The 26,832-nt window shown below is 40.7% G+C and overlaps 1 protein-coding gene across 1 annotated transcript in view; it reads right to left on the bottom strand.

Moving 5' to 3' along the window:
* The window catches only part of SPIDR (scaffold protein involved in DNA repair), a 276,652-nt gene that overhangs the window by 158,032 nt on the left and 91,788 nt on the right, over nucleotides 1-26,832 (bottom strand). Inside the window, exons 6-7 of the mRNA XM_070382423.1 lie at nucleotides 19,869-20,170; nucleotides 6,579-6,679 (exon numbers count right to left, since the gene is read on the bottom strand). Coding sequence (XP_070238524.1) covers nucleotides 6,579-6,679; nucleotides 19,869-20,170 — 403 coding nt within the window. The remainder of the gene's footprint in view (nucleotides 1-6,578; nucleotides 6,680-19,868; nucleotides 20,171-26,832) is intronic.

Raw genomic sequence — 26,832 nt, 5'->3', positions numbered from 1 at the left:
ATTTTAAAAATCACACTGAAAACAACTTTTAAAAAGTCATAGGGCTGTTAAATATCTCTATTTTTTATATATTTAACATCAGCTATAAAGCAAACAAATGTCTTGAGAAAAATTTTAGGAACCCAACTACAAAACAGCCAATTACTACTTCTGGATAGTTATTAACTAGCAGAGTCCTTTAGAAATCAGGGCTCATATCCACCTTCTCTAAGCCATCCTGAGGGAGGCTAGAGTGCGTGTGCATCTGTGCAAAGTGCACACTCACTGGCAGTCCAACATGCTGAAAACCCTGCAGCCAAAAGAACTAAAGACACATGTATTGACATATGGACAGATCCAGGGTGTCCCTAAGGCCCTGTTACTCTTGATACTCACTCCAATAGCAACCCTAATCCCCTCCCAGTCTCTGAGAACTATTCATAAAGGATATTCTAGTGAAGAACTTCTAATCCATCAGTTAAGCCACTTTATCATTTTATTTTTTTATTTTTTTTTAGTTAAGCCACTTTAAATTGGGTCAAAATAGGCAAGCTTCCCAGGTGGTGTAGTGGTAAAGAATCTGCCTGGCAATCCATAACCCTAACCCTGGGTCGGGAAGATCCCCTAGAGGAGGAAATGGCAACCCACTCCAGTATTCCTGCCTGGCAAAGTCCATAGACAAGAGCCTGATGGACAACAGTTCATAGGGTCACAAAAGAGTTGGACATGACTGAGCACACACACAGGCAGTATCAATACTTAGACAGAGCAGTGTACGTTCCAGCAGGAATTACAGTGAATTCACAACTGCTAAAGAAGAGCAGGTATTTCGGTCTTGGGTGCCATTCCCTTTCCAAGGACACTGTAATTGACCTTAAGAGGGAGGAGAGGGCAAAGGAGAGCAATCAGCTGAAGGATTAAAATGAGATGATATAGAAAAGTTTATCGTCTCTCCAAGGGCATGCATGGAGAGACCAGGGAATACAATCACCAGAGAGCCTGAGGGGGAGCACTCGGAGGATGCCTTCATGCCAGAACAGTGGACAATGGCAACACAGGATCTCAAGAAGAAATCACCAAAGGTTTGGCTAAGACAAATTTTCTCAGGAAAGAAAGAGGCACAGATCAAGTGACCTGCAAGGGCCTTCAGCTCCTTCAGCAGAGCTAGGACCATTTCTGCACTCTGGTGTCATGGAAAAATTTTTAATTTAAACCACCGACATCATTTATTTACTTCATAAACACCTACTGAGTCCTCGGGCACAGCTCAGGGTTGGGGTCAGCCCTGCACATCCTTGTGGCACTTTGCAGAGCTAGGATTTACCTTTACTTGGTATACCTACCGAACAACAGGACGCCAGCAATGTAACTACCAACAGAGAAAAGTGTACTGGGCCTGGTGGTCAAGTGGCTATCATGAAAGACACGGCAGGTGCAGGGCAGCTGTGAGAGGCTCAGGGTGGTATGTATGTGAGAAATAACTAGTTGGGTGGGCCAAGACCCAGACCAAGAAAGCTCACACCACAGGCTCCGACGGTGATGGACACTTACTCCAACACAAGAGGCAGTCAATGGACATGTTTTAAAGCAGATAAGTGACAGCAGATTTGCCTCTTAGGATAATGACCCCAACAAGCTGAAAATGAAGACAGGCAGGGACAGGGAGACCAGGCGGGAGTGACGCAGCAATCCAGGCACAAGGGGACAGGGGCCTGAGCTCGTGGCAGATGGGATCGCTGAAGAGGTCTGACCTGAGAGAGTTGTGAGGAAGAATCACCAGCACTGAGGGACTTCATGGCTTGAAAACATGTGCAAGACAGACCATGGGGAAAAAAAAAGAGAGCCCATGGAAATCACTTGGTGTATGGGCCGGGGTAGCAGGTGGCAGGCACACTGGTCCGCTGGGTCTGCAGGCACTGAGGTGCCGGTGGTGCTGGTGCTGGGCCAGGGCAGTTTCCAGACTGCCCAGCAGTCCTGGGAGTGGGGGGGGGGTTGGAATGGAGATCCTAGATTATCCAGGAAGGGGACACAGAACAGAAGAGGTCAAGGCAGAAGCCTGACAAACACCTGCTGAAGCTGCACACAGAGGAGGAGTCACACAGGAGGAAAGTGTACACAGGAGGAGGCAGACCAGGAGGGAGCGTGTCCCTGAAGGAAGGGCGACCAGCTGTGTGAGGCTGCATGAACACAGCGCCGAGGAATGACCACTTCCGCATACTGGTGGAGATGGAGCAGCGTCACAGGGGATGGAAGCGGGTGTGCTCAAGTTGCTACCCTCGTAAATCGCTGTCACAGTACAAAGGCAGTTTCCAAACTTTGTAAGGCATTTTACTAATCCAAGAACTTACTTATTCTGCACGCGTGTTGAAAAGTTTCCTATTTTGTAACAGAATGTGTTCGGAAAGCTTAGGAGCATTGTGTGATAAGCAGCTGCACACTCTAAGACCACCATCCTGCAACAACACTTATGAGCCGCCAAGTCGGCTGGCTCACTCCCCTTCCTCACCATCTTCCGGGGAGACAAAGGCAGTCAAGCCTGGACTCCTACTTTCAAGCAGGCTCCTTCAGGCACCAAGGTCCCAAGTGGAAATTACAACCTCCCTGAAAGTAAAAATGAGCTCACAGAGTTTGGAAAGATAGACTGGTGAAAAGGTTACGATGACACACTCAAGATTTCACATCAGGACGAAGGCCGACACGATACTGAACTAGGCTGGAGGGTAAAACGACAATTGCCTGAGCAAGCCAAAGGGAGTGCTGCCTTGCCAAGATCAACGCTTTTCTAAAGGTCAAAACTAGCATTTTGAACATACAGATAATTTTTGTCATTAATGAGGTCCCAATTTAACTCTATGAATGAATTTTTATTCATTGAGCCATGTGTGGAATTCAACAGCAAATGTGTATTACGCACTATATAATTCATTTAGAATGGGCTAACTTTGCAGTCTTGTTTTTGGATAATTTACAAAAGAAAACAGAAATAAAGATTCTTTTAAACCTCAGATCTATGAGAAAAGAATCTGTAGAATTACTGTTTTTCTTTTCGTGTAAAAAGAAATGGAGAAAGCACAGATTAAATAAACTTGCAGGGAATCTGAAAGCATCATTTAATTCTGCTGTGCCACCAAATCTCATTACATGGGTTTTTAGATAGAAAAACTCACAAGAGATGAAAAATAGATGAAGCAGAAACAGCTAAGGGCTGACACACAGTAGCTAGAGAGTTGGGTTTGGTGTCAGTATCCTTTCCTCTCTCTCTCAGGTCCCATCAATACTTTAACATAATTATGAAATAACTTGATCATATGAACTCTTTTCTACTAACTTACACTTAAAATGATCACTGGAAATTACAGTCATTTGGGACATGAAGTCACAGTTCTAACAGCGGGTAAACTGGTATCATAGTTTGTTTCCTGACTTAAATAACTCAAAGAGAATTAATGTGAGTTCCTCTTGCCCATGACTACAAAGAGCAATATTAAATACCACTGCTGTACCTAAATGTGGGTTTGGATATAAAAAGTGGAAAAAATAAAGCTTAGACACTAATCGGCTTTCTGGTTTTATTGGTCAGAGGGAAGCTAGAAATACTCCAGAGGCAGCTCCCTTGACCCCAGAGGAAAGCGGAAGTTAGGAAAAAGAACTGCAGCTAGACCTCCTCAGCATCCTGGAGCTGACCCACACTGAGCAGGTCACAGGCAGGGTCCCTTCACTTGAAGCAAAGGGTAAATAACTAAGATAGACCAAGGAGTTGAAGAAAACATTTTAAATGAGTTTAAGACTTGGAACTAGGAAACTGCAACCTGTTTCAGGCCATGTCATTCTCATTCCATAAATCTGAACAAACATGTATTGTTTTTGAACTTGTCATATTATGTCAAAAACCCCACGTCTTCACAGAAACTAAAATTTAACAGGCACAATACTGCCAAAAATCAGACAAATTAAATAAACAGCCAACCACATGCCTCTCTTTCCTAGCTTTAAGCTCTCAATATTAGAATACTTAGACCAAGTCATATGTATTTTCTATCAAGTATTTTTTTCAAGTAATTGAAGGAGCTTAGTTTACCAACTAACTAGGTTTGGCAGAAATAATCAACCATTTACTAACACCAAGACACTTTTTATTTATGAGAAAATACTGCAATGAAGAAATTAAGAAGGACATGGCAACCTATTCCAGTATTCTTGCCTGGAGAAGCCTCAAGGACAGAGGAGCCTGGCAGACTGAAGTCTATGGGGTCAGGAGTCGGACCCTACTGAGCGACTAAACACAGCACAACACAGGAGACAACACACATCTACACAAAATCCCTGGTTCTTCGGGCTCACACCACCGTCACTGTGTAGAAAATGCTGGCCCTGTCATTTCTTCTTCCTGTCCTGACCACTCAAGTGGGGAGTCTTGAACACGACCCTGTTTCAGGGGCCTCCTGAGTCTTAGAGGGGTCCCTGGGAAGCAGTGAGAAAGAGGCAGGGGCCAGATTTCTGGCTTCTTGCTCCAGCAGGGCCGAGGGAGACCCACTCCACAGGAGCCACTACTCTGGACGCTTCCTGTGCCTCAGGGGCACAGCAAAGGGAGAGGAGGGCTCCAGGAGCAGTGCCCAGGGGACCCACTCTGCCCCTGGAGATGAAACTTCTGAGTGCTCACAGCTAATGATGCTCAAGGACAAGGAGCATCTTGTTACTCAGCGTTGTAACAACTGCCTCACTGGGAAAATCAACCTCAGTTTTAAAAATATTTTTTAATTGGAGGATAATTGCTTTAGAATGTTGTGATAGTTTCTGCCGTACAACAACGCAAATAAGCCATAATTATATATGTATATATCTCCTCTCCCTCTTGAGCCTCTCCCTCTCTCCCCCTATCCCACCCTTCTAGGTCATCACAGAGCACCAGGCTGGGCTTCCTGTGTTATTCAGCAGCTTCCCACTAGCTCTCTGTTTTACACGTGCTAGTGTATATGCTGCTAAGTCGCTTCAGTCGTGTCCGACTCTGTGCGACCCCATAGACGTCAGCCACCAGGCTCCCCTGTCCCTGGGATTCTCCAGGCAAGAATACTGGAGTGGGTTGCCATTTCCTTCTCCAATGCGTGAAAGTGAAGTCACTCAGTCGTGTCCGACCCTCAGCGACCCCATGGACTTCAGCCTTCCAGGCTCCTCCGTCCATGGGATTTTCCGGGCATGAGTACTGGAGTGGGGTGCCATTGCCTTCACCAAGTGTATATATGTCAATGCTACTTTCTCAATTCATACTTCCCTTTCCTTCCCCACAATATGTCCACAAGTACGTTCTCTGCGTATCCAGTTCTTCCCTGCAAATAGGTTCATCAGTACCATTTTTCTAGATTCCACACATGTGTGTTAATAAAAAATATTTGTTTTTCTCCGACTTACTTCACTCTGTATAATAGGCTCTAGGCTCAGAGGGTTTCGTCACAGAGATACCCCATGAGTCCATCCCTGAATTTCAGCTGTTCACTACATGGCAGTTCCTGGGATTGGGGAGAAAGGGAATTACCTCTATTTAATATTTACAAGTTTTTCTCTTATTTACCAGTTGCTATAAACATACAGAAGTGAGAAAATACTTTTTTATATTGAAAGGAAAAAAAGTCTTCTGCCAGCCCACAAAGGAAACAAAACACCAAACAGTGAGACGTTCTTCCTAATATACACCTACAGTGAGGTGTACCAAAAGTAAAGAAAAAGACACAACTTCTTACAAATATCAAGGAGAGGATTCATAGGTCTGAAAAATAAGAAATTCATCAAAGAGAAAAACAAAATCCAAATTCTTAAATACAAAGACTTCTAAAAGAACAATCTATTGGAGTTGGTCTTATTCATGTTTTCAATTAATAGACAATTTTTGCCTGTTTTTTTATTTTGCTTTTCTCTTTCACTCATCATATCAGTAAGTACCCTCTATTCTCAAATGAAAGAAAAGAAAACAAAAGGAAGATTCCAAATAAGCTATCTGGTGTTGATGAGCCAAACAAAAGCTCATCTGTTCCCTTCAGTCTCAGCACCCAGTCATACTTGTTTTACTTGGTATTTTTCTTGTCCAACCTCCAGAACGTACTTTCTCAGCTCTATGCTTGACCATCTGGTTAATTCACTTTAATGAGAAGTTGAAGTAGCAACTTTTAAGCTGCATACTACACCTCATTAGAAGGGTTCTACATCAATTTAGTGAGACAAGGACTTGGGATACTATTGAAGTTAGTGTTTATTGAACATCTGTTTCAGGTGTGTGTGTGTGTGTGAATGATATGTGTGAATGTTTCGGGTGTGTGTCTGTGTATGAGTTATTATGTGTAAATGTTAGGTTAGTGTTTACTGAATGTCTATTTCAGGTGTGTGTATTATGAGATGCAGTAAGATGTACTGCTTACTATGGGTCACAGTCACAACAATCAGAAAGCTACTGAAACAGATAAAGCAGAAACAGATATAATATAGAACCCTCCAACTCAGATCTTTGGCACCTAGAGAAAAAGGGGTAAAAATAGTAATGTATATATTTTAATGTAAAAATACTTTTACCTGGCATATTCTTTACTCACATATACCAGTGCAAGCCTTACCTGAAAGTGTCTTTTGGTAAGAAAGACCCTGATGTCTCCACAAAGAAATGGTGGATCTCTCTCGATTCTGCAGTCCATTTAGTCTTTCTGCTAGCCCGCCTCTGTTCAACAAATTATAATGTATTAAGTTTAGTGAAAAGAAAAGCTTCAGAACAGTTGGAACATTTATACTTTATACCCTCCAATCAGGGCATGCAAGTTTTAACTCATTTGGCATTACATTCTCTTCCTACAGGTCAAATCCTTCTACGTTAGTGATCTCCTTTTTTAAGACTTCTTGGATGATCAGTTTTCTGATTCTTAGAAATGTGAGCTCCTCTGAGATGAGTCTGACTTTCTGACTACTCTTTCTTAGTTAACTTACTCCATACATATATACCGATTATGTGTTTCCTGCTATGCCGAGCCAAGCACAGGTGCCAAGGATGTGAAGAAGGCAACAAGCCACACCACGGTGGACCTTATAGTCTAATCCACAGATGGGCAAAAAGATAAGTGTAAAATGGGTTCAGAGTTGTAATCAAGAATAAAACCTGCACCCAGTTGACAGGCAGAACACTCACATAAGAGGATCTGGGTATGAGCTCATTACTTGACCTAGAGATAAGTGAGTATTAACTGTAAATACAGCCAACATTATACAAAGGAAAAAACTTCCATGAATGGCAGGAAGATGACTAATAATAAAGGATATACAGGCACTTCACAAGAGACCCGATCTATCAATGAATAAATAGACATACAGATAAATTATAAAGCTCATTTGGGTTTTTCCATGAACTACCTACATTCAGAAGAGTCAGCAATTCCTAACATATCTCTGACCACAAGAGAAACCATGATCAGCTGTTAATCACCATTTGACTATGTAAGTCATCAATTATTTATTATCTCATAAAATTATGTTCACTGATCATTTCTCATTATTTCATTTTATTCTAATAATATTCCTTTGATGTAGAAACAACAGATATCAATACCCACCTCATACATGAAAAAAGTCAGAGCTTAAAGAGAGATCAGGAAAATTCTCCAATATTGTATAACCAGCCAGATGAGGAAACAGAAAGGATGCTGTGTCTGGCATTTAGTCAATCTTCAAGAAATGCTTGTCACTGCCATTACTGACTCTGTTAGATTTTTACTTGCACCCTACACTCTTTCCACAATGACTAAAAGACCTCATTTTAATAAACATTATATATATTATCACTACAAATTACTTCATTTTCCTATTAGGTAGGGTTTTTTTCTACAGGCACTTATTATTTCTGAATATGTGTGTGAGAGAGCAGTATATATTACAGGAAATTTTTTAAAATTCTCACAATCATATATATGCCAAAGCATCTCTACTTTATATATACGTAAGCCTTTCTTCAGATCATTCTGTTCACATGAAGTGACTAAGCAGGCACTACTGGCATCCTCACATGACACAGGACAAACAGAAGCACTGAGAGTGCAACACTGTGCAAGGTGAGACATCTGCTGAGGGGCGCAGCTGGTGAACACCAGGCGGTCTGGCTCCAGAGATCACAAGCTCAAGACTCAGTGACACACCTACTGCCTCTTCAGGAATACCTGCTACTTAAAGATACTAAGAATACATAGAAAAGCAGAAGACCGTGTTCTCTGCACAACGACCTAATTATTTACCAAATGTTTGTTTGCAAACTTATGACTTTAAGGGAGAAGGAAAAAAAAAAGAACATACAGTCTGAAAGCATTATCTTACAAGTGAACTTAGGATTGAAAGGTAAAAATCAGGAGTAAAAATGAATGAATGCAAAACTGTCCTCTGTCACATGTGGGAGCATCTGAAGCCTAAGAGAGAACCTACATTCCCTCCCAGGCTTTGGTCACAGGATTCCTCTGTTCCAAGAATTCCTGCAGGGAATTCTGAGCAGGTAGACCAGAACTCAGGAATGGAAACACCATGATCTCTAGTCAACAATCACAATTCCAGTAAAAAATCTCTTGTATATTTAAAAAAAAAAAAAGATTCAATAAGGCTCTGCTATAATATATGCAAAATAATTTTTTTCTTTTTCAGTTTTATTGAGACATATTTGACAAATGAATTTGTAAAGTACATACGGTATATACAGTGGTGACTTGATATATGTATACCTGTGAAAGGATCCTCCCCCATTTACTCAGCTGATAGATCACATGTTTATATTTTATCTTTTTTGATGTAAACATTTAAATTCCACTCTTGACAAATTTCAGTTGTACAATGTAGTGTTCTGAATAACGGTCACCATGTTTACATCAGATCCTCATAACTTACTCACTTTATGACTATAAGTTTGCACTCTTTTCACATGAATGCATTCCCAGAAGTGGGACTGCTGGACAGTATGGAAGAATCTACTCAGTTTCCTCAGAACCTCCATACTGTTTTCCTTAGTGGCTGCACCATTTACACTCGCACCAACAGCCCACGAGTGTTCCCGTTTCTCTGCATCCTGGCCAGCACTTGTCATTGCTTGTCTTTTTAATGACAGTCATTCTGACAGGTGTTAGGTGGCATCTCAGTGAACTTGGACTTGCATTTCCCTGATGACGACTGATGTTGAACACCTTTTCTCACATCTTTGGTCATTTGAATGTCTTCTTTGGAAAATGTCTATTCAATTCTTCTGCTCATTTTTAAAAGCTGATGGTTTGATATTTTTGCTATTGAGTTGCATGAGTTAATGATGTGTTTTGGATATTAACCTTTATCAGAAATAATTTACAAGTATTTTTTTCCATTCTGTAGGTTGCCTTTTTCATTTGCTTCTGGTTTCCTTTATTCTGCAGAAGCTTTCTATTTTGAAAAATTCCACTTGCTTATTTTTGCTTTTTTAGATTTTGTTTTGGTGTCAAATCCCCAAAATCCATCACCAGGACCAGGGTGAAGGAGATTACCACCTATGTTTTCATTTGGAATTCTACGTTTTCAGGTCTTCCACTGAAGTCTAACACCTGAGTTGCTTTAATGAGTGGTGTAAGACAGGGGTTCAGTTTCATTCTTTTGTATGTGGCTGTCGAATTTTCCCAACATTACTGAAAAGACTACCCTCTATCCATAGTATATTGTGGCTCCACAGTTATGAGTTAACTCACCATATGTGCACAGGTTTACTCCTGGACTCTATCATGCTCCACTACCACTTTGTAATACGGTCTGAAATCTGGAAGTGTGATGCCTCTAACTTTGCTCATCTTTCTCAAGATTGCTTTAGCTATTTGGGGTCTTTGTGGATCCACATAAAGTTTAGGATTGGAATTTTGATAGGGGTTGCACTGGATCTGTAGATAGCTCTGGGTAGTATGGACATTTTAACCATATTAATTCTTTCAATCCATGAGAACAGAATAACTTTCCATTTATTTCTGTCTTCCTCAATTTCATTCACCAATGTCATAATTTTAAGTGTTTTTTTTTTTTGTTTTTTTTTTTAACCTCCTTGGTTAAATTTATTCCCAAGTATTTTATTCTTTTTGATGGAACTGTAAAATAGGATTTCTTTCTTAATTTTTATTTTGGATAGGTTTGTGGTTAGCATAGAGAAATGCAACGGATTTTTGTACACAGAGATACTAGGGACTTGGTTCCAGAACAACACAGTGAATTTATTATCATAATAAAGCAGATCACAAGAAACTTTTTGGTTTCCTTATACATGTAAAAATTAAGTTTACACTACACAGTACTCTATTAAATGTACAACAGCATTATGTCTTAAAAATGTATATATCTTAATTTTAAAATGCTACTAAAAATGGCAGAAAAACACAGGGTTGCCACAAACTTTCAATCTGTAAAACAAAAACACACAATACTTGCAAAATACAATAAAGCAAAGCACACAAAAAAAGAAGTAGGCCTATATTGATTTTGTATCCTTTACTGAATTTATTTACTACTTCTCACAGTTTTTTTAGTGAGTCTTTGGGTTTTCCTGTATAGTATCATGCCATCTGTAAATAAGACAAGCTCTAACTCTTCTGATATTTAGATGTCTTTTATTTCTCTTTCTTGCCTAATTACTGGGGCTAGGACTTTTAGTACTGTGTTAAATAAAAGTGACAAGAATGAATGAACATCCTTGTTGTTCTTGATATTAGAGGAAAAGCTTTGACCTTTTCGCTGTCAAGTATGATGTCTGCTGTGGGTTTGCACTTTGTGGTTTTTACAACGTTAAGGTACGTTCCTTAACACCCAGTTTGTTGGAAGTTTTTTTCATAAACGGATGTTGATATCTATAAAAACATTTTCTGCGTCTATTGAAATGATATGATTTTTTTGTCTATCTTATTAATGTGATATATCATGTTGACTGATTTGTGAAGGGTGAACAATCCTTGAATCTCTAGAATCAATCCCAATTGATCATGGTACATAATCCTTTTAATATATTGTTGAACCTGATTTGCCAATACTTTTATTAAGGATTTCTGTGTCCATGTTCATTAGGGATATTGATCTATAATTTTCTTTTCTTCAGGTGTCCTTGTCTGATTTCCATATCAGGGCCATGTAAAATGAGTTTGCAGTTGTTCCCTCCTTTTCTGTCCTTGGAAAGAGTTCGAAAAACATTGGCATTAATTCTTTATTGACTATGAGACAGAATTAAATAGTGAAGCCATCTGTTCCTGGATTTTTCTTTGTTGTGAGGTTTTTGATTACTGATGGTAAAGAATCTGACTGCAGTGCAGGAGACCCAGACTTCATCCCCAGGGAGGGAAGATCCCCTGGAGAAGGGAAGAGCAACCCACTCCAGTATTGCCTGGGAAATTCCATGGACAGAGGAGCCTGGTGGGCTAAGGACGGTGGGGTTGAAAAGAGTCAGATAGGACCGAGCAACTCACTTTCTTTCAATCTCACTAGTAGTTCCTCCATTCAAATTCTTAATTTTATCTTGATTCAGTCTTGGTAGGTCAATGTTTCTAGGATTTATCCATTTCTTCTAGGTTGTCCAATTTGTTGGTATATAATTGTTTATAGTACCTATCATAATTTTTTCTATTTATATGGTATTACTTATAATGACTCCCTTTTTAGTTCCAGTTTCGAGACTTTTCTCCTTTTTTCTTGTATCTAGGTAAGTGTGTGTCTATTTTGTTTAGCTTTTCAAAACATTAATCATTTCTACAAATCTTTTCAATTGTCTTTTCAATCTATATCATATATTTCCCTACTGATTTTTACTATTTCTTCTACTAACTTTGGGCCTAGTTGTTCTTCTTAATATGATTCTTTGAAGTGCAGTTAGGTTGTTCGTGCACTGCTGACTTCATCATTATGAAATGATTTCCCTTGCCTCTTGTTATAGTTCTGGGTTCAAAGCCTATACAGTATGGTACAAGTAGAGCTACCCCTCTTTCTTTAGGTTTCCATTTTCATGGAATATTTTTTTCCATCCCTTCACATTCAGTCTCTTTCTCTCTACTTAAAGGTGAAGTTTCTTACAAGCGGCATTTGGTTGGACTTTTCTTTAAAAAATCCATTCAGCTACTCTTTGTCTTTTGATTGGAGAATTTAGTCCATTTACACCAAAAGTAATTACTGATAAATACGGATTTATTGTCACCATTTTGTTCATTGCTTTCTGGTTTTCTGTAACCCTTTGTTCCTTTTGTCTTCTCTTTGTCCCTTTCATTTCAATTTGTTGATTTTTCTCTATGGTATGTTTTGATTCCTTTCTCTTTAACTTTGTTATCTATTATAGGTTTTTCACTCTGTGGTTACCATGAGGCTATATAATATGTCTGGTATTTAAAGCAGTCTACTTGAAGCTGATAACAACTTAGGTTCAAATGCTTACCAGAATTCTATACATTTACTTTATCCCACTCTGACATTTTATGTTTTTGATGGTACAATTTACATGCTTTTATCTTATGTATCCATTAACAAAGCACTGTGCTGCTGCTACTGCTGCTAAGTCGCTTCAGTCTCGTCCAACTCTGTGTGACCCCATAGACGGCAGCCCATCAGGCTCCCCTGTCCCTGGAATTCTCCAGGCAAGAATACTGGAGTGGGTTGCCATTTCCTTCTCCAATGCATGAAAGTGAAAAGTGAAAGTGAAGTCGCTCAGTCGTGTCCGACCCTCAGCGACCCCATGAACTGCAGCCTTCCAGGCTTCTCCGTCCATGGGATTTTCCAGGCAAGAGTACTAGAGTGGGGTGCCATCACCTTCTCCAAACAAAGCACTGTAGTTACAGTAATTTTAAATATTTTTGTCTTTAATTTTTTTTCATACTATATTTAGAGGTGATTTACTCACCACTATAACAGAATTAGAATATTGTGAATATAACGATATATTTACATTTACCAGTGAGATTTATTCTGACATGTTTCCCATTACTTTTAACATCCCTCTTTTCAGTTTGAGGAACTCCCTTAGCACTTACTGTAAGGCTGCTGCTGCTGCTAAGTCACGTCAGTCGCGTCCGACTCTCTGAGACCCCATAGACGGCGGCCCACGAGGCTCCCATCCCTGGGATTCTCCAGGCGAGAACACTGGAGTGGGTTGCCATTTCCTTCTCCAGTTCATGAAAGTGAAAAGTGAAAGTGAAGTTGCTCAGTTGTGTCTGACTCTTCGTGACCCTATGGACTGTAGCCTACCAGGCTGCTCCGTCCATCAGATTTCCCAGTACTGGAGTGGGTTGCCATTGCCTTCTCCTACTGTAAGGCTAGATTAGTGTAATAGATGTACTTCTTCAATTTTTTTGCTTCATCTCTTGTTCAACTCTGAAGGACAATTTTGCTGGGTACAGTATTCTACGTTGGCATTTTTTCCCCTTCAGTACACTAGATATATCATGCCACACACTTCTTGTTTGCCAATGCTGTGCTAAAAATCTACTCATAGTTTTACTTTGGTTTCCTGGTACATAAGACACTGATGTTCCCTTGCTGTTTTTACAATGATTTACCTTAACTTTTGATAATTTCATTATATGTTTTGACATGGGTCTGTTTGGATTCAACTTACTAAGAATTTTCTAGACTTCCTGGATCTAGATGTTTGTTTCTTTACCCATCATAGGTAAGTTTCAGGCATTATTTCTTTGAATGAACTTTCTGCCTGCTTCTCTCTTCTCCTTCTGAGACCCCTACAATGAAATACTGGCCCACTTAATGGTATCTCAAGTCCCTGAAGATATCTTCAATCTTTTTCATTCCTCTCTCTTTCTGGTTCTCTGTTTGGATGAACTCTCCTGCCCTGTTTTTGAGTTCACAGATTCATTCTTCCACTGGATCTACACTGCCGTTGAAACCCTCCACTCAGTTTTTCAATGAAATTATTGCATTCTTCAGCTTTGTGGCTTCTATTTGGTACTTTCTTATATCTTCTATCTCTTAAAATTTTCACTTTGCTATTGCATTATTCTCTTGACCTCAGTGAGCATCCTTAGGACTATTATTTTTGAACTCTTTTCAGGCAAATCATTTATGCCTCTGTCTGTTTCCAGAGTTTTCTATTGTTTTCTTTTTTTTAATGTATTTCTCTTATTTTTTCATTTTGTTTGACTCTATGTGTTTAGGAGAACAACCTTATTGTTCAGCCAGGCCTGAGTTCTTGGTTCCCGCAAACTTTTGTGAACATCCAAGATGTCTTCTTTGTTCTCAGTGTCCTGGAAGTTGAGAGTGTGCCAAGACCCATCAGTGTCCCAAAGGCAGAATCTCAGTCAACACCTTTTAAAGAACACAAGTAAACTTCTGCAGGGAAATACAGGGAGCTGGGCAATTCCGTGCACTCCCTCTGTGTTGAGCCCTTTGGGGATAGCCAGATAAGAACTGCTTCTTTATTTGCTACTGTCCTGCTCAATCCGCAAACGCCAGTCCTGCTGGCCATCAGACATAGGCAATCAAGGTATGTCCTCTGGGTGGCAGTCACAAAAGCTAAAATGCCAGACATGTGCACAAGCCTCTTCTAGGAGACATCATCAACCCACAGCGATGTGGAGAGAGAGTGAGAAGACGGCACCTGCTGGCCTCCCATGTATCCAAGGAGAATGGCAGTCAGCAGCCAAGATGTGTGATAAATTAGAACCTGATCCTCAGGTAATTGTGCAGTAGTTTGAGCATTCTTTGGCAAAGCGGGAGACCAGGGTTGGAGCCCTGGGTTGGAAAGATCCCCTGGAGAAGGAAATGGCAATCCACTTCAGTACTATTGCCTGGAAAATCCCATGGACAGAGGAGCCTGGTAGGCTACAGTTTATGGGATTGCAAAGAGTCAGACATGACTGAATGACTTCACTTTCTTAGGGATTGGAATGAAAACTGACCTTTTCCAGTCCTGTGGCCACTGGTGAGTTTTTCAAATTTGCTGGCATATTGAGTACAGCACTTTCACAGCATCATCTTTTAGGATTTGAAATAGTTCAACTGGAATTCCATCACTTCCACCAGCTTTGTCCATAGTGATGCTTCCTAAGGCCTACTTGATTTGCATTACAGTATGTCTGGCTCTAGGTGAGTGATCACACCATCGTGGCTATCTGGGTCATAAAGCTGTTTTTTGTATAGCTCTTCTGTTTATTCTTGCCACCTCCATATCTTCTGCTTCTGTTAGGTCCATACCATTTCTGTCCTTTATGGTGCCCATCTTTGCATGAAATGTTCCCTTGGTATGTCTAATTTTCTTGAAGAGATCTCTAGTCTTTCCCATTTTATTGGTTTTCTCTATTTCTTTGTATTGGTCATTGAGGAAGGCTTTCTTATCTCTCCTTGCTATTCTCTGTAACTCTGCATTCAAATGGGTATATCTTTCCTTTTCTCCTTTGCCTTTCACTTCTCTTCTTTTCTCAGCTATTTGCAAGGCGTCCTCAGACAACGATTTTGCCTTTTTGCATTTATTTTTCTTGGGGATGCTCTTGATCACTGCCTCCTGTACAATGTCACAAACCTCCATCCATAGTTCTTCAGACACTCAGTCTATCAGATCTAATCCCTTGAATCTATTTGTCACTTCCACTGTATAATCATAAGGGATTTGATTTAGGTCACACCTGAATGGTCTAGTGGTTTTCCCTACTTTCTTCAAGTCTGAATTTGGCAATAAGGAGTACATGATCTAAGCCACAGTCAGCTCCTGGTCTTGTTTTTGCTGACTGTATAGAGCTTCTCCATCTTTGGCTGCAAAGAATATAATCAATCTGATTTTGGTGTTGACCATCTGGTGATGTCCATGTGTAGCGTCTTCTCTTGTGTTGTTGGAAGAAGGTGTTTGCTATGGTCAGTGCATTCTCTTGGCAAAACTCTGTTAGCTTTTGCCCTACTTCGTTTTGTACTCCAAGGCCAAATTTGCCTGTTACTCCAGGTATTTCTTGACTTCCTACTTTTGCATTCCAGTCCCCTATGATGAAAAGGACATTTTTTGGGGGGTGTTAGGTCTAGAAGGTCTTGTAGGTAGACAGCATATTAAAAAGTAGAGACCTTACTTTGCCAACAAAGGTCTGTCTACTCAAAGTTATGGTTTTTCCAGTAGTCATGTATAGATGTGAGAGCTGGACTATAAAGAAAGCTGAACACAGAAGAATTGATGCTTTTGAACTGTGGTGCTGGAGAAGAGTCTTGAGAGCCCCTTTGACTGCAAGGAGATCCAACCAGTCCATCCTAAAGGAAATCAGTCCTGAATATTCATTGGAAGGACTGATGCTGAAGCTGAAACTCCAATACTTTGGCCACCTGATGTGAAGAACTGACTCATTGGGAAAGACCCTGATGCTGGGAAAGATTGAAGGCAGGAGGAGAAGGGGACGACAGAGGATGAGATGATCGGATGGCATGACCAATTCGATGGACGTGAGTTTGAACAAGCTCTAGGAGCTGGTGATGGACAGGGAAGCCTGGTGTGCTGCAGTCCACGGGGTCACAAAGAGTTGGACACTGAGCAACTGAACTGAACTGACCCTCAGGCAACAGCTTTTATCATATGCAAATAGGCCTCTTTGGGAGAAAGAATGGGAGATGTTTTTGTCAGCTCACTGTGGGCTGAGCCCTAGAGGAATAGCCACAGGGAGTCTTGGTAAATTCATTAAGAACTATATCTCTGCTAAAGTCTGGTGGCAGGACCAACTGGATGTACATGAGTTTGAGTAGGCTCCGGGAGTTGGTGATGGACAGGGAAGCCTGGCATGCTGCAGTCCATGGGGTTGCAAAGCATTGAACACAACTGAGCGACTGAACTGAGAATCTGGTGGGTCTCATAGACACAAGCCCTTTTGGCTTTTAGAGCCAGGTGTTTGGGGGGCTAGTCCTTCCAGTGAAAGTTTTAGAAGTTGAAGTGCTAAATACTGGATCCAAATTCTCTGCTCCAACATGCAAACTGCATGTTGCTGAGCCAGGGTGGGGTCTATGGTGAGGATCTCATAAATTCACTAAGCAAGTTGCTGCTGCTGCTGCTAAGTCAAATCAGTGGTGTCCAACTCTGTGCAACCCCATAGATGGCAGTCCATCAGGCTCCCCCGTCCCTGGAATGCTCCAGGCAAGAACACTGGAGTGGGTTGCCATTTTCTTCTCCAATGCATGAAAGTTTTCAAGTGAAAGTGAAGTCACTCAGACGTGTCCAACTCTTTGCGACCCCGTGGACTGTAGCACACCAGGCTCCTCCATCCATGGGATTTCACAGGCAAGTTAAGACAGTCCAATTACCTTTTATATAAAATAATTGGTACCAATAATTGGTACCAAAAATAGATTGGCATCAATTCAACAAGGCTAAACACTTATACAAAATGTGAAATGAAAAAGAGAAAGATTCAAAAGCATTCTAACTAATTTCCAGAAAAAGAATCACCACATACTTTTAATACACTCTACCAGGTGAAGAAATCAGGTAAAGAGAAAATAATTTAAATAAACATACTATATAATATCTTCAAGTTTTGCTTTCTGTCAAATATAGCAAGCACTGCAAAAAAAAAAACAAAAACACCTGACCGTAAGACTGGTGAAATATGGCCTTATTATTGACAACCTAACTAAAATATCAAAGCAGTGCTAGATTGCCTTTCATTAGTTATGCCTTAAACAGTGCCATGCATCAACAAAAATAAAAACAGGACTTCCCTTGTGGCTCAGTGGATAAGAGCCCACTTCCCAACATAGGGGACATGGGTTTGATCCCTGGTCCGGGAAGATTCCACATGCCAAGGAACAACTGAGTCTGTGTGCCACAGCTACTGTACCCACCCTCCAGGGCCCACAGGCCGCAACTACCGAGGACAGTGCTCCTAGAGCCCGTGCTCCACGACAAGAGAAGCCACTGCAAGAAGAAGCCTGTGCACCACGACAAAGAGTAGCCCGCACTCCACGCAAGTAGAGAGAGCCCACATGGAGCAACAGGACCCGGTACCACCATGAATAAATACATAAATAACTTTAAAAAAATAAACAAACAAGGAAGAAGGCCCAAAGACGCTGAACTAACATTTCCCTGTCGGACAAATCACAAGAGAGAAGGCCAATGTTCTCCAGCCTTGAAATGCCAACTACTTAACTGGGTCCTTGCTAGCTAGTCCTTATGAGGTTTAAAAAAAAGAAAAAAATCCTTTTAATCGCATTTATAAATATTTTATTTGTGCTACATTTGTGCTACACCCACCTTTTTCCTCATTGCAGTTTCATTTTCCACAGACTGCCCCCCACCCCATCCCCAGCTGAACTTCTGTGACAACGGCTTGTGACCCTTCCCTGTGAAGATTATCAAGATGTCTGTATCCACAGCATTTTCATAAAAGTTCACTTCAACAAGTCTTTCTTTCATCATTACTAGACAACTAGTTAAGAGATTGTCTCAACTGAAAACATGATGCTCTAAACAGAACAGCCTATGAGCCGAACATGTGACCTTTCCCCTGCTTCTGAACCAGGTCAGCAAACCTGCTCCAGGCAGCAACCATGGGCCTTCAGGAAGTTCAGTAAAGCTCCTCCTAGTGTCAACAGAGAGTCTTCCAGTCTGATGCCTGAGACAGACAGCCCTAATCACACCAATCACACTCTTAGTATTTCAACACAGTAACTCTGAAAGAATAACCACAAAACAGACATCTCTCAGTTATCACTTAGAAATCACAAGAAGAAATCAACTATTTGCATATTGCTGGAGTTGCTTCAGTCATGAGCAAAGGATATTTGAATCCCTTTAATTAGATTCCTTTCCTGTTTTCTCAATAGACTACGACATCATTCTCATTTAAGGGTATTTAATAACTTCTTCACTCTGGGCATGAGGCATTCTGTCTTACTTTATGTCAAAAACAACAACAGTGAACAGGCATCGACATATCACCAGACTATATCCATCGCACTGGATCAGTCACATTCTTCTAGTCTCCCCTCTGCTCCTTTATTCAAAACAGGTCTCAAAAAAAAAAAAAAAAAAAAAAAAAAAAAAAACAGGTCTCCTTCTCCCATTTGCATCCCTGGATATGGACAGCGATTATTCCTAACCTCTGTCTCCACTGGGTCTTCTCTATTATTTTCTAACTCATCTCACATTTTTCCTCTGGGATCTCTTTTAGACACTGGATCCCAATCAAGCCTGATCAAACGTGTGCCCACCCCTTTCCTGCTTTGAACTGCAGCTTCTAGCTGAGGTGACACTGCTCTCCAGAACTCAAGCTCCTTGTCTCCTCCCCCACTGACCCAACACTAACACCATCACTGGGCTCTCCTTGGTGTGTGCTGTACTTGCCCTCCGTGAAGTACACAGCCTCAACAGATCCCAAACCGTGTTCTTCATTAGTGCATTTACACACTCTACTGTGCTCCTGCACACATTCTGCTGGCCCTCTGTAGCCTAGCTTCTATGGTTCTTCACACACACACCAGCCAGTATCAGGCCTGTGAATCCTTGCTCTCGCCAACTACAATCACAAAAGCAATCTCAATACTCTTTATTTCTATTTCCCTCTTTAGATATAACTCACTCAAAAACAAGAACAGTCATTTACTTGTATTAACTGTCAAACACAGCACTTGGAACATGGTTACTAAATAAAATTTGATAAACCCAACCAACCAGTCTCCATTAAGGAAAACAGTTACATAAGCTGGTTATGATTGAAACAGTGGATGTTCAACTTATACAAACAAATCCATAAGTCATCTCCAGAAATTAGGACCCTATAACTGCTCATCAGAACTACAATTCTATTCTATAAATCTTCCTTCCCACATAAATAGATTTTTTTTTAATAAATAGATATTTTTAAATTAACATTTTAGGTATTTGGATTTTTTAAGAAAAAGAAAAACTGTTTTATAAAGTATTTAACCTTAAAAGCTTCTTCCTCTTTGCTGAACTTTCTGGAGTCTTGGGAAGTTTTGTCTGTTTCTTGGGTGTCTGCAAAATGGTCTCCGGAGTCTTGGGAAGTTTTGTCTGTTTCTTGGGTGTCTGCAAAATGGTCTCTGTAGATTCTACCCGCAGGTTTTTTCGTCTCTCTGTGACCTGTCTTCCATCTGATCCAAAATCCATGTGGTATTTGTGAGAGGATTCTGAATCAATGAGCAAGACGTTCTCAGAGCCGTCATCTTCTTCACTATCTGATGAATACTCTAAAATCTCTGTAGGATTTGTCTGAAAACAAAAAAAATTAAGAGAAATGCAATTAACTTTAGAGAATTGTTTATTCAAATCCATATTTATACCACGCCTATTATTCTACTCCCCTATGATTATACTCATTGAAATAACTTTGCAGACATAATATCTGTATCTTAAACTTCTTTCTTGATACAAAATCCAAACTAAGCAAGCCATATACCCAAAGAAGAGATTAAACCAATTGTAAGCCAGACACTATCTCACAGAATCCACCAAATCCAGTACAAACATTTCAATCTTCCTTCAATAAACTAAAAGAAATGTGCCACACATTTGTCAGTCTCAAAAACTGAATTAATAGCATGAACCTGAATGCCATCAGTTATTTAACACCTACTGGGGAAAAAGTAATCTTTTGATTCTGAATTTTAATGTGGGGTATAATAATAATTTACTATTTGTTAAAACTCAAATTTTCTTTAAAACTGCCTCTTCAGATGTAACCCACTTAATTGACCAAAGAAGTCTCTAAGGCTAAAGATGAAAAATTGAGTTTTCCCATATAATTCCAATGAAATATTTTCCAGAGGCCAGTTTGAAACTGCTAATAAAATTAATACACAGAAATCGCTTGCATTCTTATATACTAACAATGAAAACTCAGAGAAATTAAGGAAACAATCACACTCACTATTGCAATGAAAAGAATAAAATACTCAAGAATAAATTTACCTAAAGAAACAAAAGACCAAGTATACAGAATAAAACACTGATGAAAGAAATCAAAGATGACACAAATAGATGGAGAAATATACCATGTTCTTCAATTGGAAGAATCAACATAGTAAAAATGAGTATACTACCTAAAGCAATCTATAGATTCAGTGCAATCCCTATCAAACTACCAATGGTATTTTTCACATAACTAGAACAAATAATTTCAGAATTTTTATGGAAATACAAAAGGCCCCAAATAGCCAAAGCAATATTGAGAAAGAGGAACGGAACTGGTGGAATCAATCTTCCTGACTTTAGGCTATACTGCTGCTGCTGCTAAGTCGCTTCAGTCATGTCCGACTCTGTGTGACCCCATAGCCAGCAGCCCACCAGGCTCCCCCATCCCTGGGATTCTCCAGGCAAGAATTCTGGAGTGGGTTGCCATTTCCTCCTCCAGTGCATGAAAGTGAAAAGTAAAAGTGAAGTCGCTCAGTCGTGTCTGACTTGTAGCGACCCCATGGACTTCAGCCCACCAGGCTCCTCCGTCCATGGGATTTTCCAGGCAAGAGTACTGAAGTGGGGTGCCATCACCTGCTACAGTCATCACGATAGTATGGTTCTGGCACAAAGACAAAAATATATATCACTGGAACAAAATAGGAAATCCAGAGATAAATCCATACACCTATGGACACCTTATCTTTGAAAAAGAAGGCAAAAATATACAATGGAGAAAAAACAGTCTCTTCAACCGTGGGAAAACCAGTCAACTACGTGTAAAAGAATGAAACTAGAACACTTCATAATACCACACACAAAAATAAACTCAAAATGGATTAAAGACCTAAATCTAAGACCAGATACTATAAAAACTCTTAGAGGAAAACAGGCAGAACACTCTCGAACATAAATCACAGCAAGATCCTCCATGATCCACCTCCCAGAGTAATGGAAATAAAAACAAAAATAAACAAATGGGACCTAATTAAACTTAAAAGCTTTTACACAACAAAGGCATCTGTAAGTAAGGTGAAATGACAACTCTCAGAATGGGAGAAAATAATAGCAAACGAAACAACTGAAAAAGAATTAATCTCCAAAATATACAAGTAGCCCATGCAGCTCAATACCAGAAAAATGAACAACCCAATCAAAAAGTGGGCAAAAGACCAAAACAGACGTTTCTCTAAAGAAGACACATAGATGGCTAATAAACACATGAAAAGATGCTCAATATCACTCATTATTAGAGAAATGCAAACCAAAACCACAATGAGGTATCACCTCATGTTGGTCAGAATGGCTATGATCAAAAAGTCTACAAACAATAAATGCTGAAGAGGGTGTGCAGAAAAGGGAAACCTCTTACACTGTTGGGTGGAAGGCAAACTGGTACAGACACTATGGAGAACAGTGTGAAGATTCCTTAAAAAAACTGGAAATAGAACTGCCATACAACCCACCAATCCCACTGCTGGGCATACACCCCGAGGAAACCAGAATTGAGAGAGACACATGTACCCCAGTGTTCACTGCAGCACTGTACAATAGCCAGGACATGTAAGCAACCTAGATCTTCATCAGCAGACAAATGGATAAGGAAGCTGTGATATATACACACAATGGAATATTACTCAGCTATAAAAAGGAATGCATTTGAGTCAGTTCTGATGAGGTAGATGAACCTAGAGCCTAATATACAGACTGACATAAGTCAGAAACAGAAAGACAAATAATGTATATTAACGGATATATACGGAATTTAGATGGTACTGATGATCATATATTCAGGGCAGCAAAGGAGACACAGATGTAAAGAACAGACTTTTGGACTCAGCGGGAGAAAGCGAGGGTGGGATGATTTGAGAGAATAGCATTGAAACATACGTATTATCATATGTAAAATAGATGGCTAGTGAAAGTTTGATGCATGAAGCAGGGCACCCAAAACTGGTACTCTGGGACAACCCAGAGGGATGGGGTGGGCAAGGAGGTGGGTTCAGGATTGGGGAGGACACATGTATACCTGTGACTGACTCATGTGATTGTATGGCAAAAACCATCACAATACTATAAAGTAATTATCCTCCAATTAAAATATATTAATTAATTAAAAAATAAAGGCAATAAAATAAAATCCTCTTTTCACTGCACATCAAAAAAAAAAAAAAAAACTAGTCCTATGCACTTTTTCCCCTTTTAATGCCTTATTTTTCAGAATGTTCTATTAATTTGTGTTTTTGTGCTATCTTGATAATTGAGGGAAATATCATGGCATGGTGGATAGAACTATTATGCAATATAATATAATTATAATATAATAATAATATGCTTGAGAGCATAATAAATATTTACCTTTGGAATTAATAAACAAACAAACAGGAACTATGTTAGAATGAGTCACTGAGCCTTTTTCCTAACATTTCCTATACTTCCTTCTACTCAAATTTCTGAAGTACCAAATAAGAATTTTTGCTTTGAACACCAGATTATAAAACAGGACTTCACATCAAGAGCCAAAACTAGGGCTTCCCTGGTGGCTTAGTAGTAATGAATCCACCTTCCAATGCAGGAGACATGGGTTGATCCCTGGTCCAGGAAGATCCCACATGCCTCAGAGCAACTAAGTCATGCGCCACAACTACTGAGCCTGTGCTCTACAGCCTGGCAGCTGCAACAACTTAAGGCCACACACCCTAGAGCCCATGCTCTGAAAAGAAGCCACCGCAGTGAGAAGCCCGAGAATCTCAACTAGAAAGTAGACTCCCCTGCTGCAACTAGAGAAAAGCTCGTGCAGCACTAAAAACCCAGTACAGCCAATAAATAAATAAGTAAATAAACTGCAAATCCTGGAGAGAAGAATCAGAACATTCTTCTGTAATATCTTCTGTCTTTGCCCAGAAACATGCTAAAACGTTTAAATATGGTAGATATTTTCCTATTACTTGATTTTGCAAGTCACTCTCATTGTTTTAATGTCAGCAACAATTTATCCCTCAACATTCTAATTTTCCAGTATATTAGTAGCTGCTCCTAATTTAATAGCTCCACTAAAATTTTAACTCATTAAATGTAAACTGTACATTTAGTTGATTGGGTTCTATACCCCATTGATTCATACTGCAGCTACAGGGACCCTCACAAGGAGCACTTCCTATTGATGGTCAGCTTGGACTGTGTCACTGGCACTGTAGCAGGCACATGGACACACGAGAACGAGGTTATCACTTGTGGGTGTGTGTGTGCGCATGTGCACTGGGGGTGTGTGTGTGTGTGTAGGTTAGCATTACAATTTTAATCATCTACACACAAGGCAAAAAATTGATCACATTTGGCCTTTTAAGAATCTTATCGTTAAAATCTTTTTAAGAGCTTAAAAAGGACCTCACCTATTCCCACATCTCAAAAGTTTGGGTAGTCACCTGTTATCAGGTGCCATTTAAAATATGAAAAAGTACATGAAAAAACTGTCAAAAGAAGAGCTTCATCCCACAATCCTCTCCACAGGCTCAACTGTGTGCCCACTTTACTGTGTTACTGAAGTATTCAGTAGGAGAAGGCAATGGCACCCCACTCCAGTACTCTTGCCTGGAAAATCCCATGGACGGAAGAGCCTGGTAGGCTGCAATCCATGAGGTCGCTAAGAGTCGGACACAACCGAAGTGACTCAGCAGTAGCAGAAGTATTCAGTACTACACACTGCTCGTCAGGGGCACCTGTTCCCCTCAACCCTGCCCTGCCAGACACAGCTTCCGAGTAAACATTAAGAACAGGCCACAAAACAACCACAGTAGCGGACACTGAAAACTAAGTTTCTCAACATGAAATTTTCGGATATTACTTGAGAACTCCCAATTTAATTTCATGGTTTTGCTATGGAATGTCTTTTCCTTCAGTACTCGAAAGTTGTGAACTTCCCGCTAGAGCAGGGCTGCTCAGCGTCAGCACCGCTGCCATTTCACCCAGGATAACGTGGGGGCGGTCCTGTGCACCGCAGGGTGGTTAGCAGCATCCTGGCCACTACCCACTAGCAGAATGATCAAAAGTCTCCAGGCATCCCCCAATCGAGAACCACTGTCCTAGAAAAAAGTCAACAAATAACCAGCTACACGTGGCCTGTGCCAGGGACTCACATGAAAAACTGAAAGGGATAGAAGTGCTTTGTGGAGATGGGGAGGTCAAAATGAAATAGTCACAGAACAAACTGGTGGAAGTACTGCAACAGAAGTGTTGTTCAGGCTGCACAGGAACAGGTAAGAGAACAAAGCCAGCTGGGGCACAGGGAGAGGGGAAGAAGGAAACAGATGCCACTAGAATCAGGACTTGCCACCTAAAGTTGAATGCGAACTGCAGGTTATTAGGCAGAGAGAAAAGGAAGTGCATTCGGGGACTGAAATAGCACGACCACAAATAGGAGGCCAGAAAGAACAGAGCGCACCAGGGTAATCTACAAGAAGCAGAGGAAAGGGGCGTTGAAGGCCGAGCAGACCACAGCAGGGCATGCTGCTGCACTCTGAGGCCCTTGCGAGCCACGGGCAGTTTTACCAGGGGCAAGCCAAGGCTCATGCTGGTGTGGAGAGATCACCCAGACAACATTCTGAAGAACAGACTCTACTGTTGAAAGGAAGAGGCAGCAGCTAGCAAGAAGTCTCCTCCATAATCAAAGCAAGAGATGAAGATGTGAGAGGTGGCAGGAGGATACAGAAGCAGACTGGAGAGAAAATAACAAAGAAAATGTAACAATACTTGAGGACTCCCAGATGTCAGAAATGAAAGTGAAGGCAGAGTGAAAGGAGACCCCAAGCACCTGGTCTGGGCAACAAGAGAGGTCCATTTATCAAGAAAGGGAATTCCAGAAATATATCTGGAATAGGTTTGTTCCCAATACTGAATTTGGTTTTGGTATGTTAATATTGTAACCTCTATGAAATAGCTGAGGTAACAATGACCAAGAGGCAGCCACGGCTTAACAGGCCTGGAGCTTAAACAAAGAGATTCGACATGGAGATTCAAGTGCAGGAACCATAGGGACAGAAACTGTGCACTCAAGTTGAGGGCTCATGGGAAAGACGGTCCACAGAAACCATGTAACAGAAGAGAAGCTCCAGGCTGGAACTTTGGGAATATCATCAACATTTAAGCTGTATTCAGGTGAGAAGAGACAGAAAAGTGAACTCACTTGAGAAGGAAGAGATTGCACAGATACGAACCCAACACCATCTCAAGCTCAGCCCTGCCCTCAATCGCAGGTTATCTTAAGCAATTTATTTAACTTTCCTATGCCTGTTTTCTGAAGGAAATCAGCCCTGGGATTTCTTTGGAAGGAATGATGCTAAAGCTGAAACTCCAGTACTTTGGCCACCTCATGCGAAGAGTTGACTCATTGGAAAAGACTCTGATGCTGGGAGGGATTGGGGGCAGGAGGAGAAGGGGACGACAGAGGATGAGATGGCTGGATGGTATCACTGACTCGATGGACGTGAGTCTCAGTGAACTCCAGGAGTTGGTGATGGACAGGGAGGCCTGGTGTGCTGCGATTCATGGGGTCGCAAAGAGTCGGACACGACTGAGCAACTGATCTGATCTGATCTGATGCCTGTTTCTTCATCTTCAATTTGGAGACACAGTAACATCTAACACATTAAGCATTTCATCGTCATTTAGTCACTAAGTCGTGTCCAACTCTTGCAACCCCATGATTATTGCCCACCAGGCTCCTCTGTCCATGGGATTCTCCAGGCAAGAATACTGGAATGGTAGCCACTTCCTTCTTCAGGGGATCTTCCCGACCCAGGAATTGAACTCGTGTCTCTTGCACTGCAGACAGATTCTTTGCAACTGAGGTTTTAAGCATTTAATAAATGTATTAAATTTTATATTTATTTTCTTTTTTAAGATTTTTCTTAATCCCTAAGAGGATCTCTGTAAATGACAATGAGGAACAGAGCAAATAATGTCTTCAGCAGCCGATCAAACAC

The sequence above is a fragment of the Bos mutus genome, chromosome 14 (genome assembly GCF_027580195.1).
Source record: "Bos mutus isolate GX-2022 chromosome 14, NWIPB_WYAK_1.1, whole genome shotgun sequence".
NCBI classification, from domain to species: domain Eukaryota; kingdom Metazoa; phylum Chordata; class Mammalia; order Artiodactyla; family Bovidae; genus Bos; species Bos mutus.
This window is presented reverse-complemented; position numbering and strand designations above follow the sequence as displayed.